A 24,159-nucleotide genomic window follows, 5' to 3' on the forward strand; every position below is an offset into this window, starting at 1 on the left:
TTTTACCTTCAACACGTACCAGAATATTTGCCGTTTGATAAATAGAAGCAATGAATTTCTAATTTTAAAAAAATATACTTTAAAAGAAGATACATTGTATATCGTTGCAAAAACTAGGTACGTGTGTTGAATGACTACCTACGTAGCGCAACACCAATACCAAGTCTGTATTTGGGGCTCAGTGAGGTGGATAAAGAACTCACACGTGACAGTATGTAACGTTTTAACTTTGTAAATTGTTAGACTGAATTACCTGCCGTAGTTTTTCGACTCTCCGCTAGGCTTCGCTTCGAAAACACAACGACAGGTCAGGGCCATCAATCCTGTCATTTTGATTGGCCGATATAAATAAAACCGGAAAGACATCCCCACGACGAATGTCGTCTGCATCAATACAATATTGATATGGAACTTTGCGTTTGGAGCAACCCTAATTTTGATGAAATTTATCACTCTACAATATTTAAGTGGGACGGAGGTCGAGATGTTTGTAGATTGGATTACCTGCCGTAGTTTTTCTACTCTCCGCTAGGCTTCGCTTCGTATTCATGAGCGCAGCCTAGCGGAGAGAAATGGTACTAAGGCAGGTAATCCAGTCTACTTCGTATTCGTGAGCGCAGCCTGGCGGAGAGAAATGGTACCAAGGTAGGTAATCCAGTCTAGTAAATTGTATGCTCATGAAAATTTCTACATACCTCTTTACCTTACAGATTTATTTTGATTTTGAACGCATCACTTTTACATGCAACCAAACTTCGCCATCTCGATAAGTCTTACTTGAACAACCCATTTATTTCGAAGTATTCCTCTTTTCTCCTCTTTATCTAATAAATAAAACTGATAATTCGAACTCCGAAAACTTAATTGAAATACCCTATTAATTTCATTTTTCCGGTCCCGATCGGTTCCGGAGAGGGAGCATGAGAAACGGCTACCACATCCAAGGAAGGTACATTTAGTACTCTTTATGCAATCACTGCCTTTTTTATCGAACTCTAGTAATTTAATTCGAAGACGGTTAATCTCGAAGTATTTACTCGATCAAGGCAGCAGTTCCTCGTTACCTAACTAATCCCATCTGATGATTCAAAATCTGAAACATCATCTCGAAAATGTCTTCCATCTCGAAGAAGATCTCCGTTGCTGACCTATTTCTATGCAACAGTGCAATGTTTTTATGAATTTGTATGTAGTTAATGTATATTTGCATTTTGTGTATGAAATGAAATCTTACTAGAATAAATTTAATATATCGCCTACCCAAGAGACTAAGTGATGTTTTTTGCAATACCCCAGGTTACATTTGAATACTATGTCCTTTTGAACTTGTATTTATATCTCTTTATATTTATATCTCTTTAATAGAAGCAATGAGGCTGGCAGTGTATTATACATTATAGTGTTGTCGAGGATGGCTTGGTACCCGAGCAGGAGGCGATGGTAAAATTCCATCTCGAGACAACACTATCACAAATACTAAGCACAAATTACGTGCTACATACACCTGCGTTATTCCACGCATCCCCCAAAAAACATTGCCGTACTAAGTTATACTTGTTTAAAACACTTAAGACCTATAGAGCTTCATGTCCAATATACGTTTAGCACAGAATGGGCACGCTTTCATGGGCGCAGCCATATTGTTACGTGTACTTTTTGATATGTTCCGTAGAGTGACGTCATTGAAACGAGGATTTTTGAATGAGTTGATCCACGGGCGATACACGTGGTATAACGTAGTGCAAACAATCGTAGATATTCGACGATGTTCGTAATAAGGATATACAGTACATGACTCGTCGATGTTCATGTATGGGATGATTAGAAACTGCTGGTTTACTATAATACACTTCCTGCTGTTTGAAGTGATATACAATTCATCATTTCCTTTTTTCGTGGAGAGGAGACATATGACACTCAAGATGACGATATGTACAGTTTAAATGCATCCACATATATGTGTGATTTGTATTATGTAGTGAAGATTCTGTAACAGATGACGAGGGACATGCATATTCACCATATTTTCGTATGGGCATCGTACTTCATCGCTTTTCTCAGTAAGTAATATTATTGTATATTGATCCAGTATGTCAATAATACATCTCTTTTCCATTTTATGTTGATCAGTTCCAGTTATCATCTAACTGTTATTTTGACGTTTTTGACGTGTTCACGGTTTGCCCTTGCGTGTTTGCAATGAAGTTTGTTGTTTATTGTTTTGTTGACAATATGCCGTATGATATCAATATGTGATATTTCCCTGTCTGTGTTCTTGTTGAAACATAACTTTTCTTTGTTGGCACCTCACATTAGTTTCTCGATGTGTATTGTCTTCATGATAAAATGTCTAAGAGTATATTAGAACATTTAACAATGACCTAACTTATTTCTTCTTTTTCACTTTTACATAATGATAATGTGTTTATTTTAAATAGTACAAAATTGATAGAACGCATTTACTCGCAAGAACTTTAAATCAGGAACACTTCCTTAGTTTGGCTGGCTTAACCGCCCTGTAAACAGTCAGGGTAATTTTGAGACGGGGTCTTCTTGTAGTAGTTGGTGACTACATCACTGAACAACATACGGGAGTTCCATTGCATGCCATTCAGAGCAATCAGGGTGTAGAGTCTTGGCAAAGGACACAACCATGAAAGCACCCGGCCCTAAATTTCAGCTTCATGAGAACATTTCTTAGCTTTATGAGATCATTTCTCAGATTCATGAGATTCACAAACCAACAGGGGTAAGGTCTGTAGAATCGGGCACCTCGGATTCACCTGAAATAACGTTGCCGGCGCTCTAACCGACTGAGCTATCGCAGCCAGGGACACCATATATGCTTTAGTTTCAGTCTCTTGCCAATTTCCTGATTTTTAATGTTTTATTTCTAGATAGTAACGACCTTGTTTTCCGAACCTACAGTAGTAACATGACCGAAATAATTACAAGGAATGGTTCCGAATATCACGATTCATGCGACATATGTCAATTAAAGACGAGATTATTTTTGAGAGAGAGATCCTTGTTGATGATGACTACGAGGAAGCATTTGGCCGACATCAGGATCTTTTGATATTTTCTATTTCCTTGTGCTGAATGATGTCAGCCGTGTTCAATGGCCTTTTGTGTGCTTGGCTCATGTTGTTCCGCTATCACGAAAAAGCATAGTCTTGTAGGTTTCCTACGATGACTAAATATTTCATTCGTTTTTTGTTTGTTTGTTTGTTTGTTTGTTTTTTTCATTTTACGCCTCCACTTTATACCAGTACTTTCTAACGGGGCCGCGGTGGCCGAGTGGTTAAGGTGTCCCGACACTTTAACACTAGCCCTCCACCTCCGGGTGGCGAGTTCTAAACCTACGTGGGGCAGTTGCAAGGTACTGACCGTAGGCCGGTAGTTTTTTTCCGGGTACTCCGGCTTTCCTCCACCTCCAAAACCTGGCACGTCCTTAAATGACCCTGGCTATTAATAGGACGTTAAACAAAACAAACCAAACCAAGTACTTTCTAACACTGTTTACACTCAATGTATTATGTTCTGCACTGTTGATACTATATCGTTAGTGAATGGGACACTATAAACAACTTCCTGTTTTCCAGGAAGTTTCTCGGTCTAAATTTACATTTTATCAGGAGCTTGTAACTCGTATGTAAATAGGGTGTATATCATCTATATGTTTTACCACGAAATTATCTCATTTGAATATGTTAATGAAGATTATTTAGATATTTAGATATATTATCGCCGTGGCTAACAGCTCGCTCGGCGTATGATATATTTTACAACAGAGTTGGTATTATTTTGTTAACCATGTTATTTTATATTCAGGGTTCATTTTTTTTCCTGTTTTTTTGTTTGTAGGGTTTATTTTTGTTTGTTTTACTTCTCTTAATTATTTTTGTTGATAGTGTGTGGTAATGTGCGTTTGGCATGATTTTATTTATGAAATATTTATTTCATTTATTCATCTATAAATCAACAAGTAAATTAATCAATTTCTAAAACGTCTTTTAATTTTGGCTCTGTTCGTTAGATGGCTCTGTCGGTGATAAGAAGAGCTGGGATAAAGCCGTGGAATATTGCAAGACAACATACAACGGCACTCTTTCTAGCTTAGGAGAAATAGAAAATTCTTCCTACACAATTCAGGAAAATGTCTGGGCAAGGTCTTCCAAACTAACGCAATGGCTCTCAATTCAAGGTAAGATAAGAAATCAACACCGCATTACCTTAACAGAATATATTTCCCTTCGTGATGGGCCTGGTTCTTAGGCACCGTTGTGTTAGCTCGAGTATCCTCTAGCCTTGACACCATGTGTGTTGAATGCAAGATTTCTCTAGCCCTGACACCCTGTCTTTTGTACACCAGATTCCTATGACCCTGACACCATGTCTTGTGTACACCAGATTCCTGTGACCCTGACACCATGTATTGTGTACACCAGATTCCTGTGACCCTGACACCATGTCTTGTGTACACCATATTCCTCTGACTCTGACACCTTGTCTTGTGTACATCAGATTCCTGTGACACCTTGTCTTGTGTACACCAGATTTCTCTGACACCTTGTCTTGTGTACACCAGATTCCTCTGACACCATTTCTTGTGTACACCAGATTCCTCTGACACCATGTCTTGTGTACACCATATTCCTCTATCCCTGACACCATGTCTTTTGTACACCAGATTCCTCTGACCCTGACACCATGTGTTGTGTACACCAGATTCCTGTGACCCTGACACCATGTATTGTGTACACCAGATTCCTGTGACCCTGACACCATGTCTTGTGTACACCATATTCCTCTGACTCTGACACCATGTCTTGTGTACATCAGATTCCTGTGACACCTTGTCTTGTGTACACCAGATTTCTCTGACACCTTGTCTTGTGTACATCAGATTTCTCTGACACCTTGTCTTGTGTACACCAGATTCCTCTGACACCATTTCTTGTGTACACTAGATTCCTCTCACACCATGTCTTGTGTACACCATATTCCTCTATCCCTGACACCATGTCTTGTGTACACCAGATTCCATTGACACCATGTCTTGTGTACATCAGATTCCTCTGACACCTTGTCTTGTGTACACCAGATTCCTCTATCCCTGACACCATGTCTTGTGTACACCAGATTCCTTTATCCCTGACATCATGTCTTGTGTACACCAGATTCCTCTGACACCTTGTCTTGTGTACACCATATTCCTCTATCCCTGACACCTTGTCTTGTGTACACCATATTCCTCTATCCCTGACACCTTGTCTTGTGTACACCAGATTCCTCTGACACCATTTCTTGTGTACACCAGATTCCTCTGACACCATGTCTTGTGTACACCAGATTCCTCTATCCCTGACACCATGTCTTGTGTACACCAGATTCCTCTATCCCTGACACCTTGTCTTGTGTACACCAGATTCCTCTGACACATTGTCTTGTGTACACCAGATTCCTCTGACACCATTTCTTGTGTACACCAGATTCCTCTGACACCTTGTCTTGTGTACACCATATTCCTCTATCCCTGACACCATGTCGTGTGTACACCATATTCCTCTATCCCTGACACCATGTCTTGTGTACACCATATTCCTCTATCCCTGACACCATGTCTTGTGTACACCATATTCCTCTATCCCTGACACCATGTATTGTGAACACCAGATTCCTCTGACACCTTGTCTTGTGTACACCATATTCCTCTATCCCTGACACCATGTCTTGTGTACACCATATTCCTCTATCCCTGACACCATGTCTTGTGTACACCAAATTCCTCTATCCCTGACACCTTGTCTTGTGTACACCAGATTCCTCTGACACCTTGTCTTGTGTACACCAGATTCCTCTGACACCATTTCTTGTGTACACCAGATTCCTCTGACACCATTTCTTGTGTACACCAGATTCCTCTGACCCTGACACCATGTCTTGTGTACACCAGATTCCTCTATCCCTGACACCATTTCTTGTGTACACCATATTCCTCTTCCTGACACCATGTCTTGTGTACACCATATTCCTCTATCCCTGACACCATGTATTGTGAACACCAGATTCCTCTGACACCTTGTCTTGTGTACACCAGATTTCTTTGACACCTTGTCTTGTGTACACCAGATTCCTCTGACACCATTCTTGTGTACACCAGATTCCTCTGACACCATGTCTTGTGTACACCATATTCCTCTATCCCTGACACCATGTCTTGTGTACACCAGATTCCATTGACACCATGTCTTGTGTACACCAGATTCCTCTGACACCATTTCTTGTGTACACCATATTCCTCTGACACCTTGTCTTGTGTACACCAGATTCCTCTGATACCATGTCTTGTGTACACCAGATTCCTCTGACACCATGTCTTGTGTACACCAGATTCCTCTGACACCTTGTCTTGTGTACACCAGATTCCTCTGACACCTTGTCTTGTGTACACCAGATTCCCCCGACACCATGTCTTGTGTACACCAGATTCCTCTATCCCTGACACCATGTCTTGTGTACACCAGATTCCTCTATCCCTGACACCATGTCTTGTGTACACCAGATTCCTCTATCCCTGACACTATTTCTTGTGTACACCAGATTCCTCTGACACCATGTCTTGTGTACACCAGATTCCTTTATCCCTGACACCATGTCTTGTGTACACCATATTCCTCTATCCCTGACACCATGTCTTGTGTACACCATATTCCTCTATCCCTGACACCATGTCTTGTGTACACCATATTCCTCTATCCCTGACACCATGTATTGTGAACACCAGATTCCTCTGACACCTTGTCTTGTGTACACCAGATTCCTCTATCCCTGACACCTTGTCTTGTGTACACCAGATTCCTCTGACACCTTGTCTTGTGTACACCAGATTCCTCTGACACCATTTCTTGTGTACACCAGATTCCTCTGACCGTGACACCATGTCTTGTGTACACCAGATTCCTCTATCCCTGACACCATTTCTTGTGTACACCAGATTCCTCTGACACCATGTCTTGTGTACACCATATTCCTCTTCCTGACACCATGTCTTGTGACCACCATATTCCTCTATCCCTGACACCATGTACTGTGAACACCAGATTCCTCTGACACCTTTTCTTGTGTACACCAGATTCCTGTGACCCTGACACCTTGTCTTGTGTACACCATATTCCTCTATCCCTGACACCATGTCTTGTGTACACCAGATTCCCCTGACACCATGTCTTGTGAACACCATATTCCTCTATCCCTGACACCATGTATTGTGAACACCAGATTCCTCTGACACCTTGTCTTGTGTACACCAGATTCCTCTGACACCATTTCTTGTGTACACCATATTCCTCTGACACCTTGTCTTGTGTACGCCAGATTCCTCTGACACCATGTCTTGTGTACACCAGATTCCCCCGACACCATGTCTTGTGTACACCAGATTCCCCCGACACCATGTCTTGTGTACACCAGATTCCTCTATCCCTGACACCATGTCTTGTGTACACCATATTCCTCTATCCCTGACACCATGTATTGTGAACACCAGATTCCTCTGACACCTTGTCTTGTGTACACCAGATTCCTCTATCCCTGACACCTTGTCTTGTGTACACCAGATTCCTCTGACACCTTGTCTTGTGTACACCAGATTCCTCTGACACCATTTCTTGTGTACACCAGATTCCTCTGACCGTGACACCATGTCTTGTGTACACCAGATTCCTCTATCCCTGACACCATTTCTTGTGTACACCATATTCCTCTTCCTGACACCATGTCTTGTGACCACCATATTCCTCTATCCCTGACACCATGTACTGTGAACACCAGATTCCTCTGACACCTTTTCTTGTGTACACCAGATTCCTGTGACCCTGACACCTTGTCTTGTGTACACCATATTCCTCTATCCCTGACACCATGTCTTGTGTACACCAGATTCCCCTGACACCATGTCTTGTGAACACCATATTCCTCTATCCCTGACACCATGTATTGTGAACACCAGATTCCTCTGACACCTTGTCTTGTGTACACCAGATTCCTCTGACACCATTTCTTGTGTACACCATATTCCTCTGACACCTTGTCTTGTGTACGCCAGATTCCTCTGACACCATGTCTTGTGTACACCAGATTCCCCCGACACCATGTCTTGTGTACACCAGATTCCCCCGACACCATGTCTTGTGTACACCAGATTCCTCTATCCCTGACACCTTGTCTTGTGTACACCAGATTCCTCTAACACCTTGTCTTGTGTACACCAGATTCCTCTGACACCATTTCTTGTGTACACCAGATTCCTCTGACACCTTGTCTTGTGTACACCATATTCCTCTATCCCTGACACCTTGTCTTGTGTACACCAGATTCCTCTGACACCATTTCTTGTGTACACCAGATTCCTCTGACACCATGTCTGGTGTACACCATATTCCTCTATCCCTGACACCATTTCTTGTGTACACCAGATTCCTCTGACACCATGTCTTGTGTACACCATATTCCTCTATCCCTGACACCATGTCTTGTGTACACCAGGTTCCTCTATCCCTGACACCATGTCTTGTGTACACCATATTCCTCTATCCCTGACACCATGTCTTGTGTACACCATATTCCTCTATCCCTGACACCTTGTCTTGTGTACACTAGATTCCTCTGACACATTGTCTTGTGTACACCAGATTCCTCTGACACCATTTCTTGTGTACACCATATTCCTCTGACACCTTGTCTTGTGTACATTAGATTCCTCTGACACCATGTCTTGTGTACACCAGATTCCTCTGACACCATTTCTTGTGTACACCATATTCCTCTATCCCTGACACCATGTATTGTGTAAACCAGATTCCTCTGACCCTGACACCATGTCTTGTGTACAACAGATTCCTCTGACCCTGGCACCATGTCTTGCGACACCATATTCCTCTATCCCTGACACCATGTCTGATGTACACCAGATTCCTCTGACACCATTTCTTGTGTACACCATATTCCTCTATCCCTGACACCATGTATTGTGTACACCAGATTTCTCTAGCCCTGACACCATGTCCAGAAGATGTTATGATCCTTACTAGGTTCTGCGCTTTCGTGATCGTTGATTATCGTTGATGGCAATGGTTAATGGGAGTTCATGATATTTGCGACAACCAGGAATATATGAAAGCCTAAGTGTCAATAGTCTATGGGCAGGGGCGCAAATAGGCAGGTTCATGTAAAGACGGGCGTCCAGGGAAGCGTCAATAATATTCAGGGTCGTGTGATCACAGTCGGCTAGCAGGGCGAGGGGCAACAATGTTCCGGGTCTTTTCAGGAGGGCGTTTAGGGGAGGGACACCATTAGCCAGCGTGATATGAAGATAATGTTTTTGTGTAGCATTTTAAGTGTTTTTTTTATATTCTTAACCCATTTACTAGCTATGCATGTTTCTACCACAATACGCTGTGTTACTCCATTCTCAAGCCATTGTATAAATGTGCCGACTGTTGGATATATATGTGTTATATTCCACTAGTTGAATATGACCTTCCGGTCTTTTGATTGGTCAAGAATTCGAAAATTGACCCAAGCTGCAATTGTTATTGACGTCATCAAGAATCGGATGATGTTACATCACCGGGTCCCGAACGTCACCGTTACACCTTATTTGCATACGCGAAATTATACATGGCCAGGTTTCCCTTTGATTCAAGCCGATATTGTTATGGTAGAAATAGGTCACACGACTCGTGCTTTTTGGATATGGAATTTATTTCACACTCGTAACTTATTATTTTTTTTGTAATTTGCAAAAGACACTCGTAAAAGCTCCTGTCTTTTGTAACTTTTGAAAAATAACTAAATCGTGTGAAATATATTCCATATCCAACAGCCACTCGTTGTGTATCCTCTATTACCATAACGTAGTAATTGAGGTAAAACGGGCTATGGTTGTTTTTTTTCTTTTCACCACAACAAAAACGATACACTTACATCACTTTTTATGCTGTGATCTGTATGTGGTGTCATGTGATGTGTAAAGGAAGTGTAGGAGGCGTGGCTGAATGTTACAGTGCGGATGCAGAGCGGAAGAGTTTTGTGAATTTTCTGTACAAATAGGATATTTATTCCATTACAATCTTCTTTTATTTATAAATCTTATAAATTAGTGAACAACTCACAATTGGCTTGGAACGAAGAAATGCCCCTTTAAATTGTATATATATATGTGTGTGTGTATTTGTATATTGCGAAGACTATACTTATAAGTATCATCATGTATCACGATATTTGCGCATTAAAACTTGTTTAATTCAAATCAAAGGGTGTTACAATATCCGGCACCAGATCTGGAAGAAGAAAGGGGGACTCATCTTTGACCGAGATGCCGTTGCTAAGTGGTGCAGCGAAGGATGCAAGACAACTTTTATCGCAAGTGTATGTATAAACTATATAGATGATCTAGCATAATGTTATAGCGACATGTAGACTTGGTAGAGTACCGTACACAAAAACACATGAGGGATCAGTGTTCCAAGGCGTTCAACATTATACAAGTCATTTATCATACTGATTCGAGAGCGAACCGTATAAATGCTTTTGCGTAATTATAGATCAACTATTCAAAGAAAACTGGATAACGGTTTTATGGTATACTACGTGGTAGCGCGTAGTTCTTATCTGCAGATGCTAGGCTCAATCCATAAGATATTAAAAGCATCTACCTTTCTCACATATCCTACTCATTAGTGCCTTTTAATCCAGAAGATCCAACAACATGCCATGCATGTGACACTCTATTTACAATGAAGCATTTTCTAATCGAATGTTCCGTTCGTCTTAACTACTTTCGAGTTCCGTATATGTAAACTCTTCAATTCTGTGTTTCGGAGGCACTTTTTAGCTATTTGAAAGACATGAATTTCCTAAACTTTGATGTTCTTTTATCTATCTTACCCCCTTGAAGTTATATCACGAAGTCCACATGCTCTATTATTCGTTATCTCATTTTATTTTAACTCCTCTTTTTATTTTAATGATCTAAATATAAAATGCAATTACATTAAAAAGAACATTTTTGCCTGATTTTGTCGTCGCCACACAAATGTTTGTTCATGATAAGGTAGTAAATGAATCACCATGACCCTAGATGACCAAACAAACAAACAAACCTTCGTCATACATGTATGTGTCAATCATAAATCATTTTTGGAGTAAGATTAAAATGTTTCTCATAGACAATTTTCTTAAATATGAACGGATAATCCTCTCATTATCCTGGCTACTCAAAAATTGTTTAAATCAAAGGAAAAGTCCTTACGATCGCGAAGCATGTCCCAGAACCGGCACTTTGAGCGCCACCTATATTTTGGCTTTTTCCGAAAATAGATAAAATCGCAAAAAAAATCCATATTAATGTAGCTTTTTTGTACAGAACTTGTAAGTTTGTGGCAAAATAATCATATCAAAGTAAAACTTTTGCAATGAACAAACTAATATCAGAATAAGAACACGTCTTAAATTTTGCTGCTTTCAAACATGAGAAAATTGTGTGAGCAGACGATGTGTCGTTGTGAGGGGTTGGCAGTTAGTTGTTTTTGTGTAGGTTGAGGAGTCGTAAACCGATTGATCATTAAATGCATATTGGTTTGTTTTAAAGAAAGGTCGACGGTGTGTATGCTTATCTCAAGGTCCAGAGGAAAAAATCGATTGGCAAGACTGTCATCCACCAAAGAACAAATCATTTTACATTGTTTACAAAAAATATCGTAGTAAGTATTTGTTTTTCATATATATATGTTTGCTGTAGTAACCGTTCATTCATGTGTAAACTATTGAATCAATATTATACGAGACTCTAAAAACAGTTTATGTATCTCAGAGACAAGTTCGGATGGCCTATCGTAAAAAAGTGAATTAATTGAATTCGGAGTTATTTAAAGTCTTTGTTACGCCATTGTACTTGCCTGTGAATTCAGTATCAACTTAAAACTATTAGATACGACTGTTACTGTGGGTTAATATCAGTTGATAAACTTTTGTCAGGCATTAACGCCTCTGCAACTTATTTACTACACAAGCAAAATGTCTTCATGTCACTTCAGGTCAAATTCAGGTCAATTCTAGGTCAAGATTTTCATGTCAAGAAATTGACCTAAAAAGAGCAGATTAGTCAATACATGTCAAGAAATTGACCTGAATTTGACCTGAAAATGACCTGAATTTGACCTGAAATTAACCTGAAATTTCTTCTATGTGACGTTCAGAAATAAATCAGGTCAATTTCATGTCAATTTCATGTCAAATTCAGGTCAATTTCTTTGCATGAAATTGACCTGAAATTTCTTCCATGTGAAGTTCGGAAAGAATTCAGATCAATTTCAAGACTTGCCGGTTAACTGTCGTTTTTGAATAGTTTAATGTTTAAGTGTCTGCCCTTTTATAGTCCCAAATGATGTCTTGCAAAACAATATGAACATGATAAATTCATTAATGTAGCTTCGTTTTGCCAATAATGAAGTTTGGATCAAGAAGTGTAGCGGAACAGGTTTAAGCAGTTAAAGGGGTTCTCACTGTTAGGATGTAATAAGGGTTATATAGTTGGCTGTTCATACATCTAAATTGTTATTACGATGTTTTAAATCCTTATTAACGTCACCAAGCATAACAATATCAGAACAATAATCAGAGTTTGGAGACCTGTAAAGTTATCCTAACATAAATGTTCTAATGTGACTCATAGCTTGCTCCCAAATACATTTGAGTGTAGCTGGATCGAAACTCGCGTTTGTAAGTGTTTTTTTTTATAGTATCGAAGAAGTAAATAAGAACTCCTCCGCCATGCGCATTCCTATTTTCACGCTTCAATAAAGAGTAAACTATCTTCAAACATGTCATCTCAGTGTCTCAGTAAGGTATTTGATATCCAAAAACACTTATAATCGTAACAAGAAAGATAAATTGAGTCCGTATGGTTCTAACATTTAACCGCAAAGGGTTTATAGTATATTGATGTAACTTACATTGTTAGGACCGGGGCTACCATCAAGGTTACCACTGAGAAGTAAATTATGAACAGAAAAGAAATGTCGGCATCGTAGAATACCGCTTCTAGTGACATAAAGCTCACACAAGTAAAAGAGGAATTGAAACATACCGCAATACTGTTAAGATGACCGGTCATTGCGGCATGTTTCAATTGCATTGTAATATACTCAATATCTATATTGTCGACAATGGTAGGTGAAGTCTACGATCACACAAGTATGGATGCGTAAAATACGTCCTAATACGAGCTTGACCAGGTGTAGACTACGCTGGTAGTCACGCAAGGCCGAACATCATCTTCGGGACGAGGTGACTAATATAATCTAACATGGGTCTGTTCTGTGGCAGGGATATCTCAACCCAAGTGTAAGAGTTTGGCCAGTCAGCACGAGGCTTGCCGAGTGCTGGCCAGCCAAACTGTTCCACGAGGGTTGAGATTTCCTTGTTCGCGGAACAGACACGTGATTGATTATTTTTCTCACATAATTGCAACCAAACGTAAGTTTTTATGAAAGTTTTTCATCGCGCCATCTTCAATGCTCCTAGGAATGTGCGTCAAAATTTATGACGTCATCATTTACGACTTGGTTACTCAACGTAAACTGATGATGTTACGTTATTGTGAGCAGCGTCATATAGCGCGTGCCATCTGTCTTTACCCACCCTGTGTAAGATCGATTTATCTTTTCCCTAGCAACCGCCGGATAACTCTGTGAAGTATGGGAGAAATAAACATCATCGTCTCGTACATTCACAACACTTCCACTAATCAACACCGAAATAACATATTTAATGATTAACACAAAATTAGAGTAATTTTGGAGGACGTAATAAGTGAGTTGCTACTACCATGGCTTTCCCCCGCCTCCAAAACCAACACCTGGCACGCTCTAAATGACACTGGCTGTTATTAGGACTTTAAACAAAATAAACCAAACCTGTACTCAATTGATTTTCCAAGTTCCAGTTGTAGGTTAATCTTCTACCCGAGTTATGCATGTTCAATTTTGGGGCAGATCAGAAAAGTACGATAGTATCTAACCAAACGAAATATTTTTATATTGAACAGGTAAATGAAAGGTTATAGGAGAAATTACAGAAAAGATCAAACTTTCCTAGAACCAATAAATACTATGGGATGGTTGGTGACAAAATCCCTCATGGATTTCATGTTCTAAGTGTGGTGTTCAGGACCTTTTATGTAAAATTATAGCTCTGATAAATTAACTAAAATATCAAAATGATATTCTTAAACCAGTCAGTGTTGGAAATTATTTCATTTACAAGAAAGTAAAGTTGGCTGCAAAGTATTCCATCAACGCATGTATTTTGATATATTAAATAGACTCAGACTTACCCAAGGAGTCGAAGTCGAATAGCAATTTATCGGATCCAAAACTGAATTGTGGTGCGGTTGCCTGCAACAGAACTGGGTATTTCCAGTCTCAAAACTGTCTGGACAAGTTTAGATTTCGGTGTGGTAAGTAAAAAAAAACAAAAAAAAAAAAAAAAAAACAACAACAACAACAACAATGCAATATTTATTTTAGAAATTAGTTTTACAATTTTAACTATTTGGAGTTACATTTTCATAGATAAAATTTTAAACGTGCGTTGAAAAACCTCGTTGTGCATATTTCTAAAATTAAATATCCGTTAAATAAATACACCATAGACTCGTTCACAAAATTACAATGTACATATGAAATGAAAACTTATATAAAATCATCTTTTTAAATGAAATCAAACAAAAGATAATATTTCTATTATAGTTTTTTCTTTTAAGTCATAACTTCATTGCAGCTGAAACCCGTTCGGTAAATAATATGAATTGGAAACAGGGAAAAAGGCATTGTGTAAAAAGCGAACCACAGCCGCCTCAATCGTTCGAGAAGTATTGTCAGAAGGAAAGTGATGGCATTTTCAGAGAAAATGATACAGGGACTTTCTGGATAGGGATGTTTAGGCCAGTAAATCATGGTAAGCTGAATTTGTTTATAATTTGGAAATTTTGGGCATAAAGAGATATCATGTAAAAAACTTTATTTTCTTCCTATAAAATATCAACTTAAGGTTATTTAATGTTTTCTATTATGTGTAATTCAGCTGTATCTGTTTAATTGTGTAAAAGGCAATTTGTCAAAGCTTTGTCGGCACTGTCGTTTTTTTACTTCTGTGGTGATATGAAGAATATGTATGTACAATTCGTATCCATGTATGTAAATACATTGCGATCCAGGTATTCATATCATCTTATAGACGACTTCCACAATGATCATGTCAGGGTATCGGGCCGACCATCACTGCGCCATTGAAACGTTCTTTTTTTAAGAACGCCGATGTGGCGCAGAGGTATAAGCTGCGAGTATTTCTGGCTAGGCGATTGGGCCCCGTAGATCGAGTTCGAGGCCCGGTCAGGGCACGAGTCAAAAAGTTGTCTTCCTTCGTCATTTGTGTTTCTAAGCACTTGAAGTCGGTTAATGTGAGGAGATACTAAGACACATGTAAACAAACAAATTGTCAGGTCCTATACGTAAGGAAACTGATAATTTTTCATATATAAATCTATTAGTCCATGCCGGTGAAACCAGTTTGACTATTGGCTTTCCCTCAGTCCGTCTTGTAGTACGCCAAAGATTCTCAGCGCTCTAATTGATTCATTACTTGAGGGATTTTGATGAAACTTCACACAAAGGTAAAAGAAACCATAATATCTAGGACAAGTTTGAGATTTAGGGTTTTTGGGACAAGGTCAAGGTCCCTGTTACTTGTTTTAGCGGGGGCCTGTAGGACATCTATTGGTTTTCCAATACCCTATATTTTTCTTACTTGTTGCATTCTATTTCAGAGGAGCAACCGTTTGAAGAATGCACATATCTGACTGAAAACCAGACAGAGTTGGTCAATTGTTCCCTTGAGCTGCGCTTCTTTTGTACTGGTAAGGTAGTTAATATAAAATCTAGCAATATAAACCAAAGTCCGTAACGGAAACCGTATTCATTGCACAACAGGTAAGATTTCATTCCGTCGCTGCATAAAGGCGATGTTAAGTGGAGCGAAAAAACAAAATGGAGCATATCAGGAACCATAATTTTATTCAAACATGCGATAATTATTGTTGCTGTAGTTTCACGATACACGATAATGGTTGAGCTTTGATAAGTTATTCAAATTAAAAATGCTATTAAATTTATTTGTATGGCTTATTTAAGAGGACCAGAACTATTTTTCAGTGTATTACTACACACTGTGATGAAGCCAGTGTTTGTTTGTAAACGTGAATAAAAAATCTGCCAATGGTTTATAATATCCTGTGTGTAACACTGAATTTGGTTGATAGTTTCTGTGAGCAATAATTTCCCCTTTTGACCTTGGCCTCGCAAAACTGGGTCAGGAATTGCTTCGATTGGTCCTGAACTTGACCTTTCTCTTAAGCCTGATCAAATTTTGCCAAAACGGAAAGGAGCAGAACCCGGATGAAATGAAGACACGAATGAGGTTAATATGTAAGCAAAATTTCCAGTATAAAAATCAGACGGCACCAACGGGACATTTGCAGATATTGACTGAATCATATTTAGAGGACTAAATGTTTCACTTTATGTTGATATTGATTATTCTTTCGCGACGAAGTCCGGAGGGGGCCGGGATGTCCAATACATTTACTGTTCGTACGTACATGTACATTCGTTCACTTTTTGTCGGCAGATATTAGTAGAACGGAATTTGATCAAACTTTATCTAATGGTCAAGTACCCCGAACGAGTTGCTGTTCGTGTTTCAATGTGCCAAGATCAAGATAAAGGGCATTGTTTATAGAGGGCACCTTTCTCAGCGCTCTAGTGACTTCATTTGTGAAAAGATTTTGATGAAACTTGACATAATTTTAAACAGGTCGCGCCAAGCACGTGGTTTATTGCAGGCTATTTCAATGCATCGTCGAATACCCACGGTTGAGTGCACAACGCTACGCTACACTTATCACCGAGTGGGTTTCCGACGATGTTCTTAGAATAGAATATATAGTTATGATTTGTTGTTATTTCCTTTGTGGACTTGTAATTCGGGAAATTTCTTGCCCCCAATGCATTATATTATGTTTTGTGTATCTATTTCTTATGTTCTGTAGATCTAAGCATGGGAGGGGCCGCGGTGGCCGAGTGGTTAAGGTGTCCCGACACATTATCACTAGCCCTCCACCTCTGGGTTGCGAGTTCGAAACCTACGTGGGGCAGTTGCCAGGTACTGACCGTAGGCCGGTGGTTTTTCTCCGGGTACTCCGGCTTTCCTCCACCTCCAAACCTGGCACGTCCTTAAATGACCCTGGCTGTTAATAGGACGTTAAACAAAAACAAAACAAAACAAACTAAGCATGGGATCGCTCAAGCTTAGGGGTCGCCCCATCCAAACAGTCTTTTTTTAGTTAATAGCTGCTTACTATGTGGCTTGAGATCTCGTTAAGGAGATCTCTCCTTTCTTTATACAGTCATAGCAAAGCTTATGATCGCTCAAGCTTGGGGGTTGCATGCCCCATAGTATCATTAGTATTTTAATTGTTTATGTGTATCTTTTCTTGTTGTTAGTTAAACTTATTATGTATTCTACCATGTTTGCTATGCAACGCCAGTTTTGATTGGTTAAAAACCATGTATTATTTTCCAATAACCCACGCTCGTGCCAATAATACACGCTCGTGCCAATAATACACGGTCGTGAGTCACGGCTGTTACAATTTTATATATCTAATATTCACCCGTTTCATAAAAGGTTACTATAGCCGAGTGGGGTAATGGGTTAGTCTGTCAATAAGTTACTTTTTTTTTACCCTTTTTTTAATTTTCAAAATCAATGCCATATGATAGATGCTCTTGATCGTAGTACTGTATTGCCTGTATATTTCATCAACAAATAATGACATACTCAAGAGATAAATTACAAGGTTTTCCCGGGGTTTCTGTGCTGTTTTTCTATTAGAAAGAGGTCGATCTCAGAACTAAACAGTACATGGTAGAATAGAAATAATCAACTTTGACTCGTGTATTGTTGCAGGATATACAACTCGGACTCGGATATTTTGCAATTTTAATTAATATCCTGCAACAATACACGATTCATCGTAAATTATTTCTTAAATATTGTGTAACTCAGTGTAAGGATGAACAGCTCAATGGGATACTTTGCTAATCAGGGTTGCAAGAAATTTTGCTTTAAGGCAGAAGGAGTTATCTATCTTCAGTCCAAGAGAGTGACAGTGTGACTCTTGTCAACTATACAGAATACATGGATACATGACCCCGAGTTCCCTCCCCTTAAACTTAATAAAACCCACCCATTCATCGTGCAGTGTGTTCCTGGTGCCGAGTGTCTGTGCACACACCAATTTAGTATTTTTTTTTAATAAAGCACTCGGTATAGGGATATTTCGTATAAGCTTTCTTTTGATACTTTTAAATAAAATTTGAACAAAAGCATCTACTTATGTTCTTATGGAAAGTGAACGCCTCAATTTGCTTTATAAACAAACATTGTGGCGTTCATATAACCAATAAAAAACTGTTAAAGCCCGCAATTTTCCAACTTGCGAAGAACATATCCTTTTAAAACATATGCACGCACTATCGGTTGAGAGTTTGCTCTTACGTTTTTGTTATTTATTGAACCAAGGAGCAGGGCGTGTGCATTTCCCTCAACAGAATCCTCAGCCTCCCACATCAACCATCAAGCCAAGGAGGAAAAGGCAGGGTAACGGAATTTCCCTTAAAGGTAAAATATCTAAATCAAAATTTTTATTGGAATGTTCAATGGACTGTATGAAAGAAACAGTTCGATATTTCCTATTTAAAACACCAGTTATTACAAAATGAAGAATTGCGAAGGTGAATATTTCGAGGAAATAATTGTATATCTGATGTTCCTTACATAACAACATTGTTTGTTCCAATTTATTTTAACATTTTAACGTGCCTAATTTTTGCATTGATTACGATTTTAGCTTTTAATCATGTCTCTGTTTTCATTGTTTTCAGTTTTGATTGGAGTTATCGTGATGTTGTTTCTGTTATTTGTGGCAATCGTGGTTGTGATGGTAAATCTACAGAAAAGGTATGTTTTTGTCCACAAATTGAGGAATACGGCATGACAAAGAAAAAAAAATGCCTATCTGGTATGATATACAGATATCAGCCGAACAATATCAAGCTTCTTTTATTTTCTATTATCAATGATTTCTTTTACGTAATCTTAAATTAAACAATTAAACAATTGCAATTGAAACCATTTACAATTTTCGCCACAATAAAAGAGGGATTCGACTGGTATAAGGTAATTATGTCTGTCTGTCCGTCTGTCTGTCCATCTGTCAGTCTTTTCGTCCGTAGTACAAAACTTGCGAAAAAGTTAATCTTCGGTCTCAACTGGCCATACAGTACAATGTGAGGTCGTCCATTGAAGTCCACACGCACGATTGGGAAACTTGTGGCCGACCAAATCTTGGACCACCGGCTTCCAATTCTAAACTCCAAAAGTATGTGCTTCAGGGGAAAATTTCCCAGACGAACATGCGAGTTCCCTGGCGTTTTTGTCGTCCGCCTTGGAGAGAAAGTTTCCCTATTCACACCATATCATCGACATCAAGTCCTAAATCCGATAAGATTTTGACGGTAATCGGTCAAAGTTATGGGGTCAAAAGTCACAATTAACCACTTTTGGAAAATATATTTTTGGTACCTTGTAATTATAGATACATGGTTTATCAAATATATGATCACCATAATATACCGATTTGAAGGGGAATATGTCTCTACATGAATGGCTGTATGCTAGTCTCCGCTCAAATCTTCTTTTTATTTCGCCCATACTGTAAATCACTTATATTTAGCGTGGGATTTTATTTTCGCGTTAATACGCGACGAGAGCCTTCGCGATTATGTGTACGAAACAAGCACATTTGAATGGCGGCCAAGCTATCGATTACTGATATAGGAGTCTTTCGGATTCCATGATTCTAACAATCCATCATTCGCGAATTTACAGTAATTTCTAGATCTGCGTTCGCGAAATCATGTATTCGCGAATGTGTCTGAAGAGGCAAGTTCGCGAAATTAGGAATTCGCGAAATCTACATTTTGTAAGTGATTTGCAGTAATCTACAATGTAAGTTTCTAATTTTCAGTTTATAATGATTATTATTTTTCTTTAGAATAAAACGAAACAAGCAACACATCATCTCACAGAAGGAAAGACAAACGCGGGAACAAAGTGCGAAAGCACAACAGCCTGATGAAAGTTTACAACCAAACAAACGGGGAAAAGACGTGGAAGAAATTTATGAATTTGAAGAAATCAAAGACGATGAGGATAGTCAGATGTCTTCTCGAAACTTTGCCGTAAAATGCCCCCTTCCACCTGAAAAGTTAAATTCTGCAACCGGTAGCCGAGCTTCTGGTATCAAGGCTGCTGCTAATAATTATTCACCAATTAATTGCATCTTAGATCAAAAAGATGATGCCTTTGTGGAAACTAGCAACGAGGCTGAGCCAGGGAGTCAGCGCCATGGTATAGATGACCCGGCGTCATATGAATTAGTAGAACATAATTACGATTCGTTCAACTGTTCAAAGGAAGATAACCTCAAAGAAACGGACATCTATGACCATGCCAAAATCGTCACTGTCCAAAGCAGAAAACCAACAATGGTTCGTAATAACCCCGAATGTATAGTGTCTGAAGTTAGCGCTCACCAACAAGACGATCAGTACAGACTAGATGGTATTTATGAATTAGCGAAAGGTGTTGAAAATGAATATGATGAACTGGGGACAAAAATCGACAGAGTAGTCTGTTCGGACATGTATGACCACGTGACTTGATTCGAACATAGCGTATTTGCATTTTTGTTGTACAAGAAGGAATTAGGTACGTGTTTTCCAACTGAGCACTTTCCCTTTTGAGAGGGTGTGTATATTCTGTTAATATGTTTAAATGAAAGCGTTATTAAGCTAAGTTCACGTATGCTCGATATGTAAACAGCGGCCATTTGCGTAGTTTATGTGCAGTGCATGTTGTTATAACCTCGCTCTCGGCTCCGTGACAAGTCTCGCTATAAATATAAATGCGGCGAGTTATTTTTATACACTGATGTCTCAAAGACTCCCCCGGTCAAGCGTCCAGGCCAGTGGTCATTTTAATGTTGAGAGAGCATGAATAAGCATCTTGGATTGCTGTGTGCAACTAGAATTTTAGGTTGTTCGGGAGTATGTGGCTTTAAGATAAAGAAGATTGATTTTTGTAATATATTTAGTCAGATCTTTTCGAATGTTGGTTAGATAACACCGTATGACGCAGTGTTTTATCGTACTTAAGACGAAGACTTATTTTCGTTGTTAAAGAACAATATCGGTCATTATAGCACCTTAGGTAGGGTGATCTTAACAGCAGGACTTGTCGCGAGCTTGACTCCGTACCCATACACTCGCTACACGACTGTGTCCATCCGGGATCTTGATGGGTTTATTTGCTGTCATTTGGAGGCATGACGTCACGCGTAACTCGTAGGCTTCGCATGTTGCTGCATTCGGTCGTAATCTGCTACAGCTATATATGTAAGCATTGGGTGTTCAAATTCTTAATTGTCCGATAGCAGGTGACCCGGGAATTAAATCAACATTTTGTGAAAGAGTGATGACTTTGATTATCTAATCACTAAATTGTTGTTTTAGGATTAAATGTTGATCATGAATGAATGAACGTGTTCAAATTCTATTAAATGTAAACGTTTATGGTCTGAGATTCAGGGAGCGAGCTGTGGCGAATTAATAGGTGTTGAGTATGACCAAATGGGGAGTAGCCAAAATAAAGGTTTGTGTTGTGTGTAGCCGGATGACGTCAGTCTTGTAAGGTACGTCAGATTGAGAGTGCGAAAGCTGGATTCATGATTTATACCTACAATGTACGTAAAGAATTGTATATATTTCACTGTAAATTAACTGTATATAGGAAGAAATTGATTATCTCAGCATACCAATACTTCCGGACTCGGCGATTTGACATTTGATCTGGCCTCAATGTCAGCCTTTAGGAAATACCAGGTTGACTAATCAATGTGTTATTAATGACATTCGAAATGTTCAGAGTTTGATGTTGATTACATATTTTATTTGACATCAGCCCATTTTTGCAAGACTGGAAACATTGTTCTGAATTCTGCTGAAAAAAAGAAAGAATTTCAGTCATATTACCATGAACAATTCTTTGAGTTGAACATGAATGACAACATAATCGATTTAATATGAATGAATAATGAAATTGAATAGTGGGTGGATGGATGGACAAAGGATAGATGGACGGACGGATGGACGGATGTATGGATGTATGGATGGATGGATAGAGAGACGGACGGATGGACGGATGTATGGATGGACGGACGGATGTATGGATGGATGTATGGATGGACGGATGGATGGATGGGTGGATGGATGGATGGAGAGACGGACGGATGGACGGATAGAGAGACGGACGGATGGACGGATGGATGGATGGATGGACGGATGGATGGATGGATGGATGGATGTATGGATGGATGAATTGGTTGGATGGATGGATGGATGGACGGATGTATGTATGGATGGATGGATGGATGGATGGATGGATGGATGGATGGATGATGAGCTGATGGATGGATGGATGAATGAATGGATGGATGGATGATTGGATGGATGGATGGATGGATGAGCGGATGGATGGATGGATGGATGGATGGACGGACGGACGGACGGATGGATGGATGGCTGAAATCGGAAATCATTTTTAATTAATGTTCGATGAATTGTAAAGATTAGTTTCTTCATTCATACTTAATATCAATTTGTCAACATAAAGGTACTTATTTTAAAAGTTGTGAGATTTGAATAAGTTATCACTGAAACTAGTAAGGTGATGCTTTAGCTCCCAAGTACTCAATTTGTAGACATAGTGATGCCGTTCTTAAATTATTTTAGACGTGTCACCGTTACCTGATTTTGTAAAGCTTAAATTCAGAATTCTTTGTTCATTATGATATATATATATGTGAAGATCCTAATATAGAGTGACATATAAGAACAGATTAATAATGCTTTTCTGTACAAATATATCATGACCTGTGAACAGCAAGTGGGTTTTATGCATAATATTGGAAATGTTAATGTTTCATGTCTGGTAAGTCTGATAAGGCTGGACATTTTAATGTATTACATATTTAAAATGTGTGACACTTACATAAAAAGTATCTTGTCTTATCTTATGGTCATTGTCCTGTGACAATTGTTAGAAATGTAGGTCACAGTGATATAATTTTTTCAAAATTCATGTTCAGCATCTGTCGCTTATCTCAGATGTCAATTTCAATTGGCATGTGGCAATTGTTATGAAAGTAGGTCACAGTGACTTTATTTCGCATTCAGCATTTATTGTTCATTTAATATATAACCTTTTATGATCCTATGCTACGATTTTACAAAGAACGCTACCCCCCCCCCCCCCCCCCCCCCCCCCCACACACACACACTTTTTGAGTGTAAAATCCATGTTCTGCATGTATTGTTAGTCCCAAATGTCAATTTTTACAGTCCATGGCATTTTTGTTTTTAGAAAATTAGGTCACAATGACGTGATTTTGCGAAATTGAAGTCAGCACGTTTTGCTCATCCCAGGTCTCAATTTTTCATTGTCCTATGACAATTTTTACAAAAGTATGTCATTTTGACCTAATTTAAATTCAAGCTAAAGCATGTAGAGTAAGGACAAACAATTCTTAATTAATACCATACGTAACTGATTTATATTAATTACCATAACATGTACATTTGCTTCATTAATAGCATTACAAACTTAATATAAATTGATTACATTATTTTTTTTATCATAAAGTTTACAAAATCTCTACACATTTACTATATTTTAAATGTACTAGTGTATGCTTCATGTATTTACACCGTCAACAAAACAAATCTTATTAGCAACGTAAGCATTGGAATATGAATACATAGTTAAGTTCTCCATAGCAGAATACATTTATTCGACTTCCTGCTTAAAATTGTCCTTTTCGTCACCTCCCACACAAACCAAGGCATCTGACCA

General features: G+C 38.9%; 1 protein-coding gene across 2 annotated transcripts; it reads left to right on the plus strand.

The window, feature by feature from the left end:
* The first annotated feature begins 1,925 nt into the window (after positions 1–1,925).
* Positions 1,926–22,437, plus strand: LOC117329801. 2 transcript variants are annotated; one of them, XM_033887952.1, is made up of 10 exons: positions 1,926–2,060; positions 4,040–4,207; positions 10,322–10,434; positions 11,657–11,768; positions 14,390–14,524; positions 14,848–15,024; positions 15,893–15,982; positions 18,709–18,807; positions 19,071–19,146; positions 20,243–22,437. In XM_033887952.1, the coding sequence occupies exons 1-10, from the start codon at positions 1,997–1,999 to the stop codon at positions 20,910–20,912; spliced, it is 1,704 nt and encodes a 567-aa protein (XP_033743843.1). In that variant the 5' UTR covers positions 1,926–1,996; the 3' UTR covers positions 20,913–22,437. The 2 variants fall into 2 exon arrangements, with proteins under 2 accessions (XP_033743843.1, XP_033743844.1); XM_033887953.1 differs by having other exon boundaries at positions 18,709–18,786.
* Positions 22,438–24,159: the final 1,722 nt, after the last annotated feature.

The sequence above is a fragment of the Pecten maximus genome, chromosome 6, assembly GCF_902652985.1.
Source record: "Pecten maximus chromosome 6, xPecMax1.1, whole genome shotgun sequence".
Lineage (NCBI taxonomy): Eukaryota > Metazoa > Mollusca > Bivalvia > Pectinida > Pectinidae > Pecten > Pecten maximus.

Excerpts from the sequence above, each read along its gene's own strand:
- LOC117329801 (XM_033887952.1), top strand. The coding sequence starts at position 1,997 with ATGACGAGGGACATGCATATTCACCATATTTTCGTATGGGCATCGTAC. Across the intron at positions 4,208-10,321 it reads GCAATGGCTCTCAATTCAAG|GGTGTTACAATATCCGGCAC; the intron begins GTAAGATAAGAA and ends TTCAAATCAAAG. Across the intron at positions 15,025-15,892 it reads GTTTAGGCCAGTAAATCATG|AGGAGCAACCGTTTGAAGAA; the intron begins GTAAGCTGAATT and ends ATTCTATTTCAG.